Here is a 19,865-nt window from a genome sequence, read left to right as displayed (position 1 = left end):
TCTGATCAATCCAGATAAATGGGTGTCCATGGTGAGTAATGTCACTCGCACACAAATCAAGTCAAGAGTTGAGTGTAAAAAGATTTTTTACTTAATTCAATTTAAATTTAAGATACCAATTTCTTCTTTTTTTTTTTAAATTGGGATTTTAATTGAAAAAAAAATAGTAGCAGTTTTGAAGAACTGTACTTGGTCCTGGACAGTTTTGAGGTAACTGTTCCAACATATTGTGTGCATTTTTTACATGTAAAGTAAATATTGAGGTCAGTAGCAGTTATCCAATCCTTAGGTTGAAAGATCTGACCGTAAATTGGCCAATCACGACCCAGACTACACAGTGATGGACGTTTATTTTACTTTGAGGTTGACTAGGCGTTTTTGGTATTCTGTTGATTTATGTACCAAAATCACAGTGATAATGGAAAATAAATACTAAGCTAAATACCTGTTGGGAATTTTGTGTAACTGGTGAGTTTTGAGATTCATTCAAAATATTTTCTGGTATGTTAACTTTCACCTTATCTTTAAGGCTAACTATAAATTAACCTTCTTTTTTTTTTAAACAATATCTTTGATTCATTTTAAAAGTGGTACAATCTGTATATTGTGTATGTTTAGTTTTCAATTTGAGTAATTCAACCAAAAGAGAAAATCACAAGAGGTCACTAAAATTCAGTGTCCCTATAAATCAAGTGTGTCGTCATCGTATTAAATCCTATCGTGAGCTGAATGTTGTTTATCGTATCGTATTGGGAAATAAGTGAATCGCTAAAGCCGTTTAAGCTATGCCGCATGGCGTAATTGAAGCCCGGAACGATAACATAACCACTTACACATTCAAAACTCGCAAAATTCAACGGGAAAACAAATACAATTAAACTGATATTTTATATTTTAACCCTGTCTACACAGTGGTGGATGGGTATTAAACTATAAGGATAGACTTATCGCCTTCTGTTTGCTGTTTATGTCTCAAAATGACCGTTCTATTGGGAAATAAATAGGAAGGAAAATACCTGTTGGTAAGTCAGTGAGAGATTTTCTGGTGTAGTAGCTTTTACATTAGCTTTTATACTAACAATAAATTATCCTTTTTTTTAACCACTTTGAGTCATTTTGTACAGGATTTGCAAGTGGTAGAATCTATATATTTTCTATATTTTTCGTTTTTAAATTGTATTGATTCAACCAAAAGACAGTGAAGCAATCGCATGGGTCACTTAAGCATCCCCTAAAATAGTGTATAGTATAAAATCCTACCGTGAGCTGAATATTGTTTATTGTATTGTGGATTTAGTGTATTGTTAAAGCCTTAGCAAGCGGATTTAGACAATCACGCGTACAAAACTCACGCAAAATCCAACACCAAAACAGATAAACTGGTATTTTATTATTCCATCTTACTTCCATAACTTGTGTTAAATCAAGGTACTCTGAAAAGAGTGAGGTAAAAAACCAAAAGCAAATACAGATAGGAAAGTCATTTTTTTAAGTAACAAGGCAATGAAAACATCTTATTGGTAGCTTGGAGTAAAAACAGCCATTCAACACTCCATCCAGCTGTCAGAAGCAAATAAGCAATCTGGCTTTAATGGACTTATTTCCCCCTTTAATTTCTTCTCGTCCTGCTTCAAACGACTGCTTTAGTGGAAGAATTCAAATCGATGCAGTTCGCGAGAGAGGCCGACGAACAAGCGACAGGTGGGAGAAGAAGCAGGAATAAGTATTTCAAAAGAAAATGACAAGTTCACTAAAAGATGAGCTTCTAGTATTGAAATGTTAAGATACAATTGCATATATTAAAAGTTAGAGTGTACAATTGTTCAATGAATTGAGTTAAATTAATTATACCTGGTTCAACCATTTTGTTATCTCCGGGTCAAAGTGACCCAGTGGCCCAAAAAGGATGTGTTTGCGGTAAAAATAAAAACCAAAGAATTAAACTTATTTAATGCTTTAATATTAACTTAATTGATGATGTATTCCATTAAAGGTTGATCTTTGTATGAATATCTTTGTTATTCCCTTTTGATCTATTCTCTTTGCACTTTGTTATCTTTTTGCACTTTGTTCTTTCTTGTTTTTTCGCGTTGTAGGCAAAACTTTTAATTCGGCAAAATCAAATCTGTTCAAGTCTTTTCGAAACTAACTGTGGAAACACCTTGTTTTTTATATCAAAAAATGAATCTACTTTTTAAAAAAATTGTATATATATTTTACATTTTAATAGGCAGTAGACAAACAATCAGGGCAGATAAACAAAACAATAACTTGATGTAGCTTTAACTACTACAAAAATTGAAATGATATTAAACTGGCAAAGACCAAAAATGTGCAAAAAACAAAACCCTTAAGAGATTAGAGATTCATTTGACAGATAAATTAAAGTTCATGATTAACACACAAAACTCCAATTTTACTGGATTTTGTGCAAAATATTTTTTCCTCCTGGGATCTATAAAGTATCCATCCATCCATCCATCCATCCATCCATCCATCCATCCATCCATCTATTTATCTTTATATCTGTCTATCTATCTGTCTATCTAAGATCTTTGACCTCATGAGGGCCACATGAATGCAGTCAAAGGTCCGCTGGTGGCCCCCGAGCCACACTGCCCGAGTCTTCCCTTTAAATCCGGTCGAGTTCCAAAGCGCATCAAGTTCCCGGAGGAGGAATTGAACCATTTTACTTTGAGACGACTGCACTCACCATCCTTTAGCATACACCAAACTGCGACTCTTTATCCAACCGCTCGTGATCTTCCATTCTTCCATCTCCAGTTGAGCAGAGCGGCTGCCCTGCCTTTGAGCCCTTTTTTTTTCCTGTGGCAGCCGCGCTGTCAAGGTCCTGCGAGCCCGCTGCCACCGAGCATTATCTTGAAATACAGGTGATTAATGAAGCCACCGCTGCTTTCTGCATGAAGGAGGTGGACGACGGATTATCAATCTTAATGAGCTATCCGCCGTCTCTGTATTAACTGCGGAACCGTGTAATGTATGGGGCTGCCAGTGGGACTCCTCTCCTTTAAAATACGATAACGAGGGAAGAGATAGGACGAGGGAATGGTTTTTCTTCTTGCACCCGGGCGACACAAGACTGCTGCTCACCTCACGCCCCCTCCATTCTCTCTTTCCCCCCTTTTTTCATTCTCCGGAGAGCCCTACAGTATCGCTAACAGTTAGACATCTCAATGGAGCAAAGAGACAGCGTCTCCTGCCTCTCAAAAACATTCAAGTCAGGAATAAACATCCCTTATTTAAAATGTCCAGGCATGCAAAGGATACTTAAAACCACATGAATGAGCATATTTTCCTGAAAAGTGTTTCACTTAAAATCCAACGCGATTGGAATGAATTCCATCCTCATAAATAATTAGCAACATTTCCAGTCTTGAAATGACATTTTCGCTCGTGCTGCAGAGAATAACGGAACATTATAAGGCGAGAGAAAAGACAGAATGAATTCCATTAATTTAAAATTCCAGTTAAGCCTTTCTGAGACTTTTCTTTTTTTCTTTCAAATCCTGATGTGGATAGCTTTAAGATAATCGCCCAACAACACTATAATTAATTTCCGGAGATTTTCTGGCCAGTCAGCATAAAATAAACTTTTTCAAAAATAAAAAGTAATGGCAATATCCTAAAGCCCCTTCTTGTGTAATTTGAAATTGTGACAGCTTGCATTTTATCAAGAAAAAAAAAAAGATATCGAGAGAGACAAAAGGGGGGGGGAGAAAAAAAAAGAGTTTAATTAATGTGGATGCTGTGATTAATGGTCTCGTGGCTATCACATAAAGCCTCGTGTTTTTATTAACCGCTTCCAGCAGCTCGTCGCGCTGCACCGTTGCAGGCGCCGCGATCAAAACACATCCTTTGAATTAGTCATGGAGCTGATAACGCCGAGTAATTTATGTATATTCAATGACAATTACATCCAAGCAAAATGAAATATGTGCGCAGTCATAATTCATGCTCCTCAGTTGCATGGTTGGAGCGTCACAAAGTGTATATGTTACTAGAAGAATATATAGTTTCTGACGCCGTCATGCCTTACCGACATGGAAACTGTTCAAATATTCATGCGAGTTTCCTGGCAAATAGTTTGATTTGATGGCAGTAGCAATGTTAATATATATATATATATGCTACAGATGAGAGCCTTTATCCAAGATATCTCTTTTAAACTCAACGCCCGGGGCCTAAATATGGCCTGCCAAGTCCATTCTTTGTGGCCCAAAGGACAGTCAATTCAATGTAGATTAATGAGTTAAGGGTAAGCTAAGTAATATCGATTATCAATCTCAAAAATGATACAGAGACTTCTTTAAGGATTAAAGGAATGTTGTCGTGAAACAAATGCGGACAAACACAGAGATAATTAGGATACATGGAGCCTACAAGAAATAAATCAGACTCATAATTCCTGGTTAATATACATTTTGTTCTAACCGCGACTTAGATGCTAAAGGATTTAGGCCAGTTGTGTCGTTGGGTATGACGGTTATTTTTTAATAGAGAAAAATAATCGACTTTTATAACTTGGTTATATGTCTAAAATGGTGGTTAGCAAAAAAAAAAAGCAATATTGTGGTTTGCCATCTGGATCCAGGAAAGTTTTAAAGAATTCTTAAATCAATGACATAGCTTCTTAACACTAGAGCTTAATATTCTTTCTCCCAACTAAGCACCAAAAACAAGAAAGAAAAAGAAAGAACGCAAGAAAGAAAAGGGAAAGAAAGAAAGCCATCAAGAAAGAACACAGGAAAGCAAGCAAAAAAGAAAACGAATAAGCAACAATGGAAGGAAGAAAAAAGGAAACAAGCCAGTATGAAATATAGAGAGCACGCAAGAAAGTAAAAAATGAAAAAAAGCAAGAATAAAAGCAAGAAAGAAAGAATGAAAGAAAGCAAGATAAAGGAAAAAGGAAAGAAAGCTAGAGTAAGAAGAATAAAGAAAGAAAAAAGAAAGAAAAAAAGAAAGCAGGAAAAGAAATTAAGACAAAAAGAAAGCAAGGAAGTAAGAAAAAAGGAAACAAACAAATATGAAAGAAATATATCAAGAAAGCAAGCAAGAAAGAAAGAATGAAAAAAGAAAGAAAATATAAATGAACAAAAGAAAGTAATAAAGGAAAAAAGGAAAGAAAGAAGGAAATAAAGAAAGAAGGAAAAAAAGAAAGAAAGAAGGTAAATATGACATTAGTCTCAAACAAACGTCAAAACTAGTTAGCACAACAACTAGGTAACTTGGCAGAGGCATGTCCTCTCATAGTGCCTTTTTTCCTTTTTCCTATATGCTATGTATTTATTTTTAGATTCTGACAAAAGACATGGAAACAGAGTCGTTTTTCTTATAGAAGTATTATTCATTCATACACTGCTGTGTTCATCATCTGTTATTTATAATCAGTTTCTTTCCCCCATTTTCATGTGTTTTCTACCACAAGACTGTTGATATTCCTGCTGCAGATGGTTTCACTGAAGCTTACGAGCAGAGGTTATGCAGGTCTATACGAGGCTACCGGGAGCATCCGTGAGAGACATTAGCTTCAGGTGTAATCCTGCGTGTTAAACTAAAACAAAGCATCACATGGACGCTCTAAATATGCTATTTCTGTGCGACGAGCAGATATGCAGGTGGATACTTGCCCGTGCGTCGGGGTTGCAAAGGTAAACAAAACAAGGAGGCCATAATTAAAATCTGCCGGGACTACAGTTTGAATAAGGCAGATAAGACAGAATAGCCGGCGAGGCGTGCGAAGCTGCAAAGTAACACACAGATCTTAACTCAGCACGGCATCTTAATTGCCTTCACTAGCGGTTCCAGAGATGCTCGGTCCCCAGATGGTGGCTGATGTGAGCTGACTGGAAGATGAACTTCCTGGGAAGGCGGGGAGAGGCTGCCCCCGTGCTGGAGCGTGGAAGCTCCAGAGAGTGCAATTAAGCGCGGGACGGTGTGCGTGTGCGACGACACAAGGAGGTGGGACAGGAATAGTAAAGGGTTCGGAAAGAAGGGGTTGAGGAGGGAAAACCTCACGCAGCAGAAAACTGAGGATGACCCGACGGGTAAGTCTGCGGCCTCAGATGCAGTCGTCGAGGCTTCTTGAGTGCAGGACGACAGCTCGGGCACGATTTAAGGGACGGATGAGGTCTTTCAACTCATGAGGGCAAAGATAGAAACACAAAAGAGATGATATAAAGAGGTTTCTGAGTGTCAAACTTTAACCAGTTCTTGGTTTTAGAAATTAAATTTTGCCACTATTTTGTGGGTCTGCATTTTCTCCCTCTAATTTATTCTTTCATTCTAAAATGAGAGCAAATCAAATGTTTAATCGTGATAATGGTATTAAAAGTTTCCCCTGAAATTTATTTTAATAAACACTGGTTTCAACCAGAAGTCCGCCGACCACTAGGGGGCGACGTCATTGTTCATACTTCCTTCAATTGAAACAGAAAAAAAGCATAATCAATAACGTCATATTTAATTGCATATTTATCCAGTTGGTAATTTAATTTATTTTAATTTTTACTGCAATATATATATATATATATATATATATATATATATATATATATATATATATATATGTTAATGTAATTTATAAAGTAGCTTTTGCACTTTTAGCTTTTTTTGCTTTTTTACATATTTAAGATTATGTACGCTGTTATTATTAACTGTGATTAATATATATATATATATATATATATATATATATATATATATATATATATATATATATATATATATATATATATATATATATATATATAAATATATAGTACAATAAAATACACATTTTGAGATGCTGTAAATAAAATGTAAAAAATAAATAAATAATAATAATAAAAAAGCTTATATTTATCCTAATTTTTTCATTGTTTTGTTTGTCTTTTGGCTTTTAAATAATGTTAAATAAGGAAACAAATAAGGACTACTTGAATTGCCTACCCCTACGTTACATAATATTATTTATAAATTAAAATAAAAAGCCTACCAACTGACCATTACCTTAATCTATATATTAATATGAAATAACTTGAACATCCTCGTATTGATCCTGTCTTTGATGTCAGAGTGATATCTGTAATAATGATGATTTAATTCATAGACAATAAGGATCCATGAGTAAAATCCACGCTTCTCCTCTCCCATGGTTCCCCTGGGTTAAACAGTGGGATATTAATATTGAATGATGACCTGGTTCAGGAATTTCTCTCGGGATTTCAACACTGCCTCGACTCAAGTGTTCTACTGGCTGACAAATCATTGTTCGAAAACATTGCTTGTGAAGGTATCTTCACCAACAATCGCTTGTACTTGGTCCAACAGTAAACACAAGAAACTTTCAATTCGATGGTACAGTTAGCTTTTCCGGGAATGAAAAAAAAAAAAAAGTTCCGTTCTCTGGAGCACGGCTCCTCTAAGGCCAATAACCCTTGCAATCAGATCTGACGGACGGATTACATGGTTCATTGAATTTTCTAGTCTGGGTTGAGTAAGATGTGCGCTCGACTCCAGACCACTCAATAGCAAGAGTAGAATCAAGTCCACAAGCTTTGATATAATATCCCAAATAATGTTGGATTGAATTTCAGTCCTGCCTTGTTCCTCCTACACCAATTTAGTCTAGCATCGGACTTCCTGTCCCACGTAAGATCGGATTTAGAGTCACTTTCTAATCAAGGTCCGCCATCATCAGGGAAGCCTGGATATCAACTCAAATTTGTATTATTTAAAAAATCTTGAGTAAAATGAGAGTAAAGAACAATTAGCTAAAGAAGATTACCCGCGGTTATGCTAGCTAATAGCAAGGTTTAGTCATCGAAATATGAAAATGCAGACATTAAGCATTTCATACTTTTTGTATAGCTTTTTGACACAAGTCACGCCACTATCAGCTGTTTGAAGTTAATGTATATACTAAAGCTTTTGACTTCTTACAAAGCAAACACGCTTAGCATAACGCTAAATGTATTTCTAGTTACCATGTTGCCCTGACAAGTAGTTACAAACCAGGTAATCTTAGCCGGGGGAAAGCTTAGATTCTGGTGTTTAAAAGTGACACATTTTACTTGTACAAGTGAGAAAGAAATACACAGAGTTTACATGTCGACCATGAATATACTGAAGCACGGAGCTATTAGTTAGGTGTCATATCTTCGTCGGAGTTTAACCAGCCATTAATTATATTACTCTTAATGTTTCTACTGAACGTTAACAAGTTGTTTTCTCCTTTAAAGATCATACTTGGCACGACGACATCTCAACTCCCAACATTCCTTTACCACCTGCTGTGATACAATTATAATAACTTAAGTGGCTAGCAATTATGATCCTATAGTTCCAGCTCAGCACTTACCCCGTCAAGAGTGTTGAGCCATCGTGAAATGAATTAAAAGTCGCAACTTATTCAAGTTAATCTTAAATAATTCATTTAAGTAAAGGACTTTCAGGGGAAATATCTATCAAAACATGATGAGAAGTATCAATAGTATCCTTCCCTGTCTCTCCTTTCACATGTTCAAACCATCCAAATCTAACTTTAGCAATTTTTTTTATCTCAATTAAAATGGTAGCATTGCTCCAGGCCAGTCCAGATGGGTATGCAACCTCATTTAATATGGTCTTTATTAGGTTCGCCGGGACACTTTTAGTCTAATGGAATCCTAGTTGGGAAATAAGAGTGGTCCATATATTGGGATTGTTATAATCTTTAATGCTTCTCAATCTATATCGTCCATTGCCTAAAGTGTATTATTCCCAGTAGCACCGGCGAGAGCTTGACCTCCCATCATTCCTTTTCTCTTTTAGCAGGACTTTCCACAAGTTATATTTGCGAGGTTATCTCAAGAAACCCCGAGACCCTGAAACCTAGCATGGCTGTATTTGGGGCAGCGAAGGACGGGGAGATAGCGGTACTTATTTATCGGTTTCTCGCCCCCTCCTGGCCGTAGGTCCAGAGGAAATAGGCCACGGGTGGAGAATGTGAATTCAATAACATGGTGGAAGTGAAGCAGGTGAGCGATATCGTTGAGGAAAAAAAATGATGAGCAGGTGTGAAAATACCTGCTGAGGATTGAGTCACAGGACAAGTTGCGCGGCGGTGACTGTTACAGTGGCGTACAAACATCTAGCCGCTAACAACAGATAGATCTGGTGAGGTTGAGTGAGCACAAACACACAAACACACAAACACACACCGAGCGGAGGACACAGTTGTTGATGTGCCCACTGATGCGGCGCGAAGACAAATTGCTCCCTTTGAAGGAGAAGCCAAATCAAACATGGAGCGTGATTGCTGTCACTGTGAAGCTTGGCTTTAACTGCGAGAGGCTGACATCGGGCGCAAAAAAAAAGGAAAAAGGTCCATGCGGTCACACCCAAGACGTTGATGCTTTTATGGGGATTAGGAAACACAGTCAGATACGCTTGAATCCAGGCGTTGTTGGACGTTTTGGCACTATGAATATTTACTATGAAACGATCTTTTATCATACATTTGTTTTGTTGAATATGAGTAAACTACTACAATTATGTACCTCCATTTTGCTGCTATGATCATTTCGCTGCTGAAAGTTTAAGGAGTCGCTGCAATAAATCGTTCCACTCAAGAGTTCGCTACTTAGTGACCTTAAAGGTTGAAATTGTATCACTAGAGTAGCAGCTTTGGTGCTGTTTTTTTTTTTTTCTTTGTTGCATCTTCTTAGAGTTAGAATGTCAAGATTTTCTCTTTCCTAAGCTTACTAATCTTCATTCTTCTAAGATTTTATTTCAAAGAGAAAGCAGAATAATTGATTTTAGTATTATATCGATAACAGTAAATAAACCAATAGCAATGTTTTGCTATTTTGCGATTATGTAGTTTATATATCGTAGTACAATATTTTTGTACCCATTTAAAAATTGGAATCCTGAATCCTGAAGTTTTCGATGTTTCAATTTAAGTCATTAAGTTCAACTGTTGCAGTGCATAATGACTTTTCTAACATGAGTCAACGCTGCATTAACTTATCTTAAACAGTAATTATTGTAAAGACTAATAAAATAAAATAAAAATAAAAATAATATTGTAAAACTCTTATAGCAATAACTGTCTAATGTATGCGCCTTTTCGGAAGAAATATTGCTTCACAGAAGTACATCAGTATGTTTTCCTAATGGTGACCATTTGTGTAGCCTGACTGGAAAAATGTAACATATTTTAAAAACCCAGAAAAGACATGAATTCATTGCATTTTTATAACTTCCTGTTATACTTTAGAAACTCATCAAAATGACAGAATAAAACACATTTAATCATAAAAAATAAAATGCATCGCTATATAATGGCATATATTAATAATTAATTAAAAATATACTAAAATATATTAAATATAATTTAACAATATTCATGACCCAGAGAGCAGATGGGGAGTTCTTGAACTGGGATTGTTCTGGTCCGTATTGATTCCAGTCTCCTGACGGAATGGATATTAATCACATCTTGTAAATTATCTTTTTTTTTACATAGCATTTTCTTTGTCTTATACTTCTACATGTTTCCAGCTGCTCAACGATCAATTGTAGAGAAACCAAGATTTGTATCATTTTAATGTTGCATTTTAAACTGCATTTTAAATCAAGTTGAGCTGTGTTGAGTTTATAGGGTAACCACATATCAAGGAGAACCCCTCGCCTCATTTTCACGTCAGCAACTGTATCCAGTTTAAAAAAAAAACTTTGTCCAAGACACTCAACACCTTCGGCATTTATGACGTAACCCGGATTTGTTTCGCTCTCCTCTTCCAGGAAGTAACAGATATATGGACGTATTCCAACCACCAGACGGTGTGGAAGCTACGACAGTCGAATTACAGCTGTACTGCTAAGTTTTCTTGTTAGAGTAAAGGTCTGCCTCGACAGCTAGAAGAACTGCTGCTAACACGGCTTCAGTTATTTTTCCACCAATATTCCACTGTCCTTCTGCCACCAATCATTCGCACGCTAATGTCCTTTCAAAGGGAAGCTGAGATTTGAACAAATTTTCTGTGCCTCTACCTGCGGCTTGACATTGACATGGGCCAATAAAGAAGATTTCAAGGGAACACGAGGGCTAATAAATGTGAGACGTGGGTTATTTTACCAGGCAATTTCTGACACAGGCTGGTTCATGCAGAACCGAAGAAAAGGGAAAAACAAGTAGAAGTATTTACATTGTTAATATTTAATATTAAAAATCAGTGACAGAGTAACATCATACATTACATGTATTTTATGTTGATCAATTAGGAATTGATTTTAAATGTATTGTTATTATTTAGTTGTATCTTAGTCCCTGTATATTTAAAGTTTTATTTTTTCCTTTTGTACTTTTATATTTTGTTAATCGTTTATATTACATATCTTAATTTTCCTGAATGTACATTTCTCTACAAAGATCAATAGAGTATCTATTATTAGTGCACTTTCAGAAATGCCAAAAAAAACCTTATGCTGGTCAAGCATTAAGGTTTGTCACAGCGTAATTAATCCTGGAAGTCTCCACCTCCAAGAGACACGTTGTATAAACAAAGTGTGGCGGGATTACAGCTGGCTGGAGGAGGAGTGAAGCCATTATTACATCATATTGTACTCCGCTCTCGTAACCTCTCGTTTGCCGAGATTTCAGACAGGGGAGAACTTTATAAAGTAATAACTTCAAGACTTCTTCATGATGGAGAGGGACTTGGAGAGGAAGACTTGTACATTTGAAACATGTGAGTGAGTCAGTTTGTTTTTTACCTTTAGTTAGTTAGTTGACCTTTACATTAGTGATCTAAACCATTTATTTTTTATGAAGATTAATCTATTACCTCAATTCTAGTGTGTGATCAACACAATGTTGTTTATAATTCACTCTAGCTCAACATTCTGGTACCAACATATCGTGAAAAAGCAACATATAATGTTGACTATTCCAATTACAATTTGAACTTCGTTCTATTTAGTCTTTCATCATTTTCCTTGAGGGATTGCCACAGTCAGTCACTCTTTTTATGCCATCATTCTCCACTATCCATTATTGGTACACTCAAGGGTACTGTGAAATCCTCTGTATGTTTTTGGATTGTGGGAGGAACCTGGAGTTTTCGGAGTTAACCTATGCAAGCATTGCAGAAGTGAAAATGCGACGTTTAAGCATTTGCCAACGCACTAACTACCAGTTTTCCCATTATTTTAACGTTCTTTTTTTTACATTTTCGAGAGCTCCCATAATGGACCATACTCGCGTCAACAACACAAATCAACACAAAAAGTTTATATTCTGATATTGTGAAGCCATTCATGGTAAAAAGAACAACAACATGTGTGTTGCTTAATAGGAAAACGCTCAGGGTAATAATGTTATATGGATAGAGGCAGTCTATTAAAGATGGAAAGCCAGAAAGAGCTTTTTAATCCCATGTAATTATCTTTTCCAACCTAATGTCTCATTTCAATGTATAGCTCGAAGCCTGGGATAAAAAAAAAATTGCTTTCATTTTATTGATCAGGAGGCGTCGGTGACAAAGAAAACAACGTGAGCGTATATTATCAGCCTCATTAAATGTGAAAATTGTAAAGGGAATTGCAAACATCTGTTATTGGCCTTCTGCATGATAAACTCCAAGGTTAAAACCAGAAACCAATTTTCATCCCAGAAGCTCCTGCATTGAACCAGCTTTTTTTTACAAATGTGTCGCCACTTAGCAAAGACTACAAATGATGCAAACATAAGAGAAAGGCTGAGAGTTCTTGCAGAGGTCGCTGCCAGCTATTAGGAGTGATGGAGAGAGAAAGAGAAAGAGAAAGAGAGAGAGAGATGCACCTGCCTTGTTTTGTACCGCGGTGTGTCTTCTTGTCATCACTGAAGTCAAACCGAGGCAGGAATTATACTTGTGTGAAATGTTTTAGTTGTACTCTGCTGTCAACCGTATGACACATATGCAAGGGAAATAAAAAAAAAAGACTTTTTAAAAAGTTTGGCAGAAAAGCAACATGAAGAAGGGACTAAAAAGTTCTGTAATTGAGACGAGTCGTGTCGTGGTGTTGCTCACGCTGCTGAAAAAGTAGATGGGCATTAAAAAAAAAAAGCAAGTCAGCCCGAAACGCGGAGGAGGTTTGAAACTGAAAATTTTAAAGTGAGTGGAAAAGAGTGCGGCGGTCGACGGGTTTGAACGCAGAGTGTGGTGTAGATTCACACGCATGCGATCCCGTCATTGTCCAATGTTGTCAATGAAACGACCATTAAATCGGCTCCGTCTCCTGAGAGTGCGCTGAGTGCCTTCAATGCCACATGTCACCATTTCGTTGCGCATTTCTGTGTACGACTTTGATCCTGTCAACACTTTCCCGCACGAGTGACCACTTGAAAAAAAACATCTATGAGTTACCTTTTAAAGACAGAAACCCTTTCAGAAAATAAAAAAATAAATGGGACAAAACCATTCAAGAGAATCCACTAACGTTCACCAATTACTCAACAAACAATTCACAAAGAACCTCTCCTGCACATTAGAGATGCATAACTCAACATTCAATAATTGCGATAAAATGAAACTTCCTGCAATACAATGCGATTAAAAAGCAACTTGCTGATGACGTCACTTAATACTACTATAATAAAAGTGTGATATGTGATTATTCGATACCGTAAGTTTGGGTTTTTTCGTTTTTCTACCTTGAAGTTATACTTCACCGAAAATTCAAACTTCACTCTTTTTCTTCTCACCCTTATTTTCAGAGTAATCCGTCCTTTTTGGAGTCATAGGCAAAAATGTATGTCTGTGCTAATGTAGCGACCGGCGCTTACTTATCTACATCTTCATTTTCGTACAAAAAGACGTTAAAATACCGCTGTACCGCTCGTCTGTAATGTGCATCTTGTATTGAAGCCTCGACTTTGCGAATTGTTTTCGAAACCAATCAAACAAGTCTATATTTTAGGCTTGTAATGTGTTTGAATGAAGGAACACTTTGGAGCTGGAGATAAAAGAATAAAAGAACCAAAAAAATGTATAATATACATAAATATTTAAGATTTTTCGGAACAATTTCTCTATTTAAAGCTTTAATACAATATATATGACCTGCAACAACTACATTAAGCCATGGACGATATTTTAGTAAGTAGACTGACTAAACACTGTATATAAATGGCTGTAACTACATTTTACAAAGAATGAAAGTCAAAATAGTTAATTACAGCCTGAATTCAATAATAAAAATGTAATTGAGTTAATTGTTAACCAGTAGTAGCTGCAGTTAAATATACTTTTACTAATGGGCTCAAATAGAGGTACTTCTTAACATGGTGCAATGTACACAGTATTCCTTTGTACCTGGAAGAATTAGAAACTGATGTAATTGATATTAGAAATATAGCAAAAATAGTACTGGTGTGATTGGAAATGTAAATGTAAACATTTTTCAACATGTCTTTGTGGGTTGTTAGCAGTTAAGGCTAACAGTGACAACAACAACACAAAAAACAGCTGGCAATCAAACAATGCTTTAAGTGTTATTGACTGTCAACACGTAACTTCACTGTATGATTTATCGTAAATTGAGTGATTCGGTATAATCCGAAGTTGGGGCGGGAGTGGCTACAAAAAAGGTTGCAAGTTCATTTCAGGCAGAGTTTGTCCAATTGGATAAAGTTTCTAAACTATTTGATGTTCTAGGGGTGAATATTTGTTTTATTTATGTGTGCAATAAAAAACCAAATCATAATTTTTGACAGAAATTTCAGAGATTTAAAGGGGATTTTTAGCCATAAAGCAAACTTCAACCATAGCTATAATTGATTCTCTTTCATCATCACCAATTTCTTTTTCCTTAGGCAATCTCTTCTTGGCAAATAACCAACTGCCAGACATTACTTTGATTCTCAAAACCTGAGAGTTATTCCTTAAAAAAATGAGGCCACACTTTTCGCTGTTGGTCTTCACATCTACAGGTTCAGACTCAAAAGAAACCCATTAAGAAAACCTGCTAATGTGTTTTCTGCAAACACAACAAAACAGTGGGTGACAATATATAGAAAATGGAAAAATAAAACGTTATAAAAATAAATATACAGACATAAAGTGCTTTTTCTGAGACCGAAGTTATATTTGCAAACAGAATCGAGACAAGGTCAATAAATGCCACGATTTTCCAGACTGGATGTAGTTGGTAAATACGTTGTTTTTTTTACGTAATGGACAGTCGGGTCTAAAATGATTTTTTTTTCTTCAATCCAAGTTTCGCCTCTAAAGTAGAAGCTAGGGAATCTAACAGTGTCTTAGAAAAACAAGGAGGCGTTCAGGGTGTGATTCAGTGCATGGTAGGGGGTTTAATAATCATATCACCTTCGAAAATCATTATAAATCTTGTTTGATGATGAAGTTTCGTCCTCGTTTGCAATCATTTTAAAACGCTCACGAAGGTAATCATCCCGTAATATCTCATTTACTAAACCTTGCTTTGAAGCTGAACAGCCTTGGTCGAGTTGCGTTGACCACTCTTGCTAATGTAGAAAAGAGACCACCCAATGCCAAGGTTAGTACTGCAACAAGCAATGAAAACATACTTAATACCCAAGGTTCTAAAGGTTCTAGTCTCACATCTTGTAAAGGCGGCTTCCTTTTTTTCGATTTTAACGACTGTTGCCATCAAAAAATGCTATGGTTTGGAAACCCATATCTTTGAACCTAATTCCTTCCCATCTGGGAATTACTTCCTGACTTCCAGCTGGGATTGGTTTACTTGGTTTAACTTCTCAAGGTTAACTTTGACATATTTGATATCGGATTGTTAGGGACTTTGAAAAGAGGAAACAGCAACAGAAATATCTCAGCGCACCAATTGAGCAGGCCTTTTACTTACCTTTAGGATGTCCTGGATCGCTGAACTCGTACTTTCCCATTCCCACAGTTCGCAGCATTTGCAGCCCGTTGAGGGCGTCCTGATTGTTGGGGGCCGCGGGCGGTACCTGCCCGGCCGCCTGTCCATTAGTCAGCGGTAGGGACGGCAGCTGCATGAGGCCGGGGTGAGAGGGTAAGTGGCCGTTCCCCATCACGCTGTGAGGGCTGGGATGATGCACTTGGTTGGCGAGGGCGGAAGGTACGACTCCGGGCTGGGCCGACGGGTACGGGGGCTGGCTGGGCATGCTGAGCACCAGGGAAGGGGGCTGCTGGGTCGACTGAGAGGTCAACTGGAAGTGAGCAGTCATGAGGGGGTGCTGCGGGAGGACCGGAGTCTGGATGGACGGCGTTACTCCGATGATGGGCGATTGCGCGGTCACGCTGTGGTTGAAGGACGGGGGCTGAGGGAGGGCGTAGGAGTGGGGGAGGAGGCTGGGCTGGCTGACGGCGGCTACCGGCGCTGCCCAGGCAGGACCTGCCAAAAACGGAGGCGGGTTACAGATCAATACATGATTGCTACGGGGGGAATTGTACATTCCTTCAATCTCCGATCGACTTAAACCACATCGAAAGTCTGAACTTCAAGGACTCATCTGCAAGGTCATGATCATCCCAGAGAGGAGATCATTGAGCAAACGACTGGCCATCATGGACGACGCCAGCAACTCCGTGAACACTGTCCTCAGTAAAGAGCGAAGCCGGGTCAGTGGAAGGCTGCTACTCCCCAGAAGCATATCCGTATGTCCGTATGCAAATTAAGTGGGCGGGTGATAGGCAGTGATTGGTTACAGCCTTGGCTCAACTACCACTGCCTGGAGAGCATTACACGTTCATCACACGTTTAGCTTAGCTTCAAGGCTAACTATGGACCACGTTGACATTTTGACATATTGATACTTATCATCACATTTATTTATACATTTTGTTAGGTACTTATACATTTATTTATACATTGATACATTTGTTTACATTTATTTATACATAAGTCATTTATCGTCCTTCATTCCATCTAGATTTATGAACGTTTGTCATTAAGCTAAAAAAAAAAAAAGTTATGAAATAAAAAATACAGCATGTAAAAGAACCAAGTAAAAAAATAATACGTCATGAGCTGATACCAAAATTTCATCATAGGAGCCGTTTTATTTATTATGATTGTTTTGTCGTGTTTGAGCAAAGTCTCGTGAAATTTAATTGGCAGAGGTATAAACTCTCTCTGTGCGTATCTAATTATTGATAAAAATAGTGTTGCTATGTACTTAAACAAAAATCACCTTTATATAAATTAATTATAACAAAAACACCAGGTAATTATTATTACATTTCTATTTATTTTGAATTTTCTTTATCCTTTCAAGTGCATTTATTCATTATTAGAGCTGAGTCAGCGATTTAAACTTTAAAAGAGATCTATAAATCCTCAAAACATCATCTGCTGTGGTCGCTCGACGCTGCTTTTATTGCGTTAAATATTGAACCTGAAAGGGATATTCAAATAACTTTGAGCTAAAACTAATTTCAATGAATAACAAGCCGCCTTTTTATTCCTCCATTCAAACATCAGAGCAGCATCGTGAGCTTTACTTCTCTATAAAGCGATAAACTACCTGCTTTAAAAAAAAAAAAAGGATCTGACCAGACGCTCTGAGCTCATCATCTCTTCACCCCGAGGCAATAAATATAAAGGCAGCACAGGAAGACGCCACCGTATTGAATCTAAACTTCTTTTTTTTTCTCTCCCTTCATTTTTTACACCGTTCCCCAAAATACCAGCTTCTTCTTCCAAAAATAGCCACAGCAGCCAGAGGGGGCTTGAGACGACGCAAGGCAAGTAGCCAAGAAAAGAAGAAGGAAAAAAAAGTCAGGCCTTGAAAAATGTAGGCCGACATTTTTCATGTCAATTGATAACGTGTGGAGCGGATCGATGACATCATAGAGTTTGAGGTGGTGGTGATTTAGTGACAGGATGCTTTTGATTTGTCTTCTTATCTGACACACGCAGGTACGAGGGAAATAAAAACATGTTTACTAGTGAACATTCTTTCCTATTCTTTCAGGGATTTATTTATTATTATTTGTGTTGAATTTCAACGGTTACGTCAAAAATCCATTTAATGCAAAATAAGAGACATTTATTTTGTGAAATAACAAAATAAACACCACAAATAAATATTGTTTTAAAGGTTTAAAGACAGAAAAAGCATTCCAAGAAAAAAAATCACTATATATATATTTTTTAAGTATTTTTTTTCTGTCTCAAATGTCCATACTTTTGCCTTCAGTTACCTTAGTTATTATTCGTATATTTAATAATTTGTATAGTAGTGCATGTCTATTGTAAATCAAATAGAAGAATATTCAAAATAAATAAACTAAAAGTATATATACTGAATGAATAAATACATCTTTAACCCTTTTGTTTTCGGGAAACTTTTAAAATAGAATAAGAACTTTTAGGTGGTAATTTTGATAAAATAAAATGTATTATGTCATTAATGATACTCAAGTAAATACAATTGAAAATATGGCAACCAAATTATGACATGACACAAATATTTAATCGAAAATAAATTATAAAACAAATGCATTTTATCAACAAGGTAGTACATGAAAGAAGGAACGTTTTACAGGGAAAATAATAAAAATAAAAATGTATAAAAAACAGATGAAATACTGTAAAAAAAAAAGAAAAAAAAAGAGTGAAAGCTGTGTTATTTGAATGAAAAACTAAATATTTAATTTAAAAAAAATACATGTTTGACAAAGCAATTGTCAAAAAGAATAAACATTTTAAATTGGGAATATTCAGAAATAAAAAGTGTTATGTCACTAATGATACAAAAATAAAGCAATAATAAAACAAATATGAAAGCAAATAGTTTTATACAAAAGACGGAAAGTTTTAAAGTAAATAAATACATAAAAAGGTATAAAAATCATATGAAATATATTGTTTGCCTGTTTATTTTGTTTTCTTCCACAAAGTTCCTTCAGTATTTCTTGTCCTAAATAATCCACCTGGCAGCGAAAAGCACTTAAGATATATTTAAGTTTCGAGGGTGATTCATTCTCGGCCAATAAATCGCGCCATGTGTTCAGGCGTTCCGCGGGGAAAGGAGAAAGCAAACAGGAAACTGTCAAACACACTCCTTGAAAGAAAAGTCTGTGACTCAAGCAAACATTTGAATGAAAGTAAAGTTGAAAAGACTTTTTTCATTCCCAAGACAAACTTGAGCGACACAACAGTGAAGTTTGTGTTGAAGAGAGAGACAGAAAAAAAAAGAAGAAAAAAAGAAAAAAAAACGCTTGATTAATTCTGGCACAGTTGGTGGAAAAACTTTCTGGCAACGCAGTTCAGTGAAGTGTGGACGAGAAGCTCCAGCTAGTCACAGCCTGGGAATAGCGAAAACGCACAGGAAAAAAATCAATATGCAAGATTTTTCTCCAGCGAGGATTGAGTGTCATATATATATACGACAGGGGCCGCTTTCTTCGGTGACATCTCACTCCGAGTGCACTTCAGCCCGGATTCTGTGCTTGGCCCGCCGACACAAAAGCCGCCTCTGTTTGCTCTGACACAATAATAAGACGTCCACACGTTTTTTTTCAGCGCAATTTGGCCACAATAGGCAGCGGGGGGTCGTGGCGGCGCAGCAGGGGCGCACCACCGCAGGAGATCTTCACCAGTAAACCCCCCCTCTTTCTTTTCAAAATAAAACAGCTTAATCTACTCGCATCCTCCTCTTGGGTAATCAAGCTTTTCATTATTCATCCATAAACCCATTCATATAAGAGGCCGACGATAATTAGGATGTGAGTTATGCACATACGATTCCGTCTTTTTTACGCCCCCTCGACAAAAAGTAAGTGAAAGTGCTGATGGTAACACGAAAAAATAAAAGATTGTTTAACTGAAATTTCTAAACAATTAATGGGATTCATGCAGTGTGAAGACAGTCC

At 36.7% G+C, this 19,865-nt stretch overlaps 1 protein-coding gene across 2 annotated transcripts in view; it reads right to left on the bottom strand.

Annotated features, from left to right (window-relative positions):
* The window catches only part of klhl29 (kelch-like family member 29), a 379,680-nt gene that overhangs the window by 165,213 nt on the left and 194,602 nt on the right, over nt 1-19,865 (bottom strand). For both annotated transcript variants that reach the window (XM_087813067.1, XM_087813068.1), the window contains exon 5: nt 15,868-16,380. In XM_087813067.1, coding sequence (XP_087669193.1) covers nt 15,868-16,380 — 513 coding nt within the window. The remainder of the gene's footprint in view (nt 1-15,867; nt 16,381-19,865) is intronic.

This window comes from Callionymus lyra, chromosome 17, assembly GCF_982586985.1.
Source record: "Callionymus lyra chromosome 17, fCalLyr1.hap1.1, whole genome shotgun sequence".
NCBI lineage: Eukaryota > Metazoa > Chordata > Actinopteri > Syngnathiformes > Callionymidae > Callionymus > Callionymus lyra.
The sequence above is the reverse complement of the archived record's forward strand: the minus strand, read 5'-3'. Positions and strand labels throughout refer to the sequence as shown.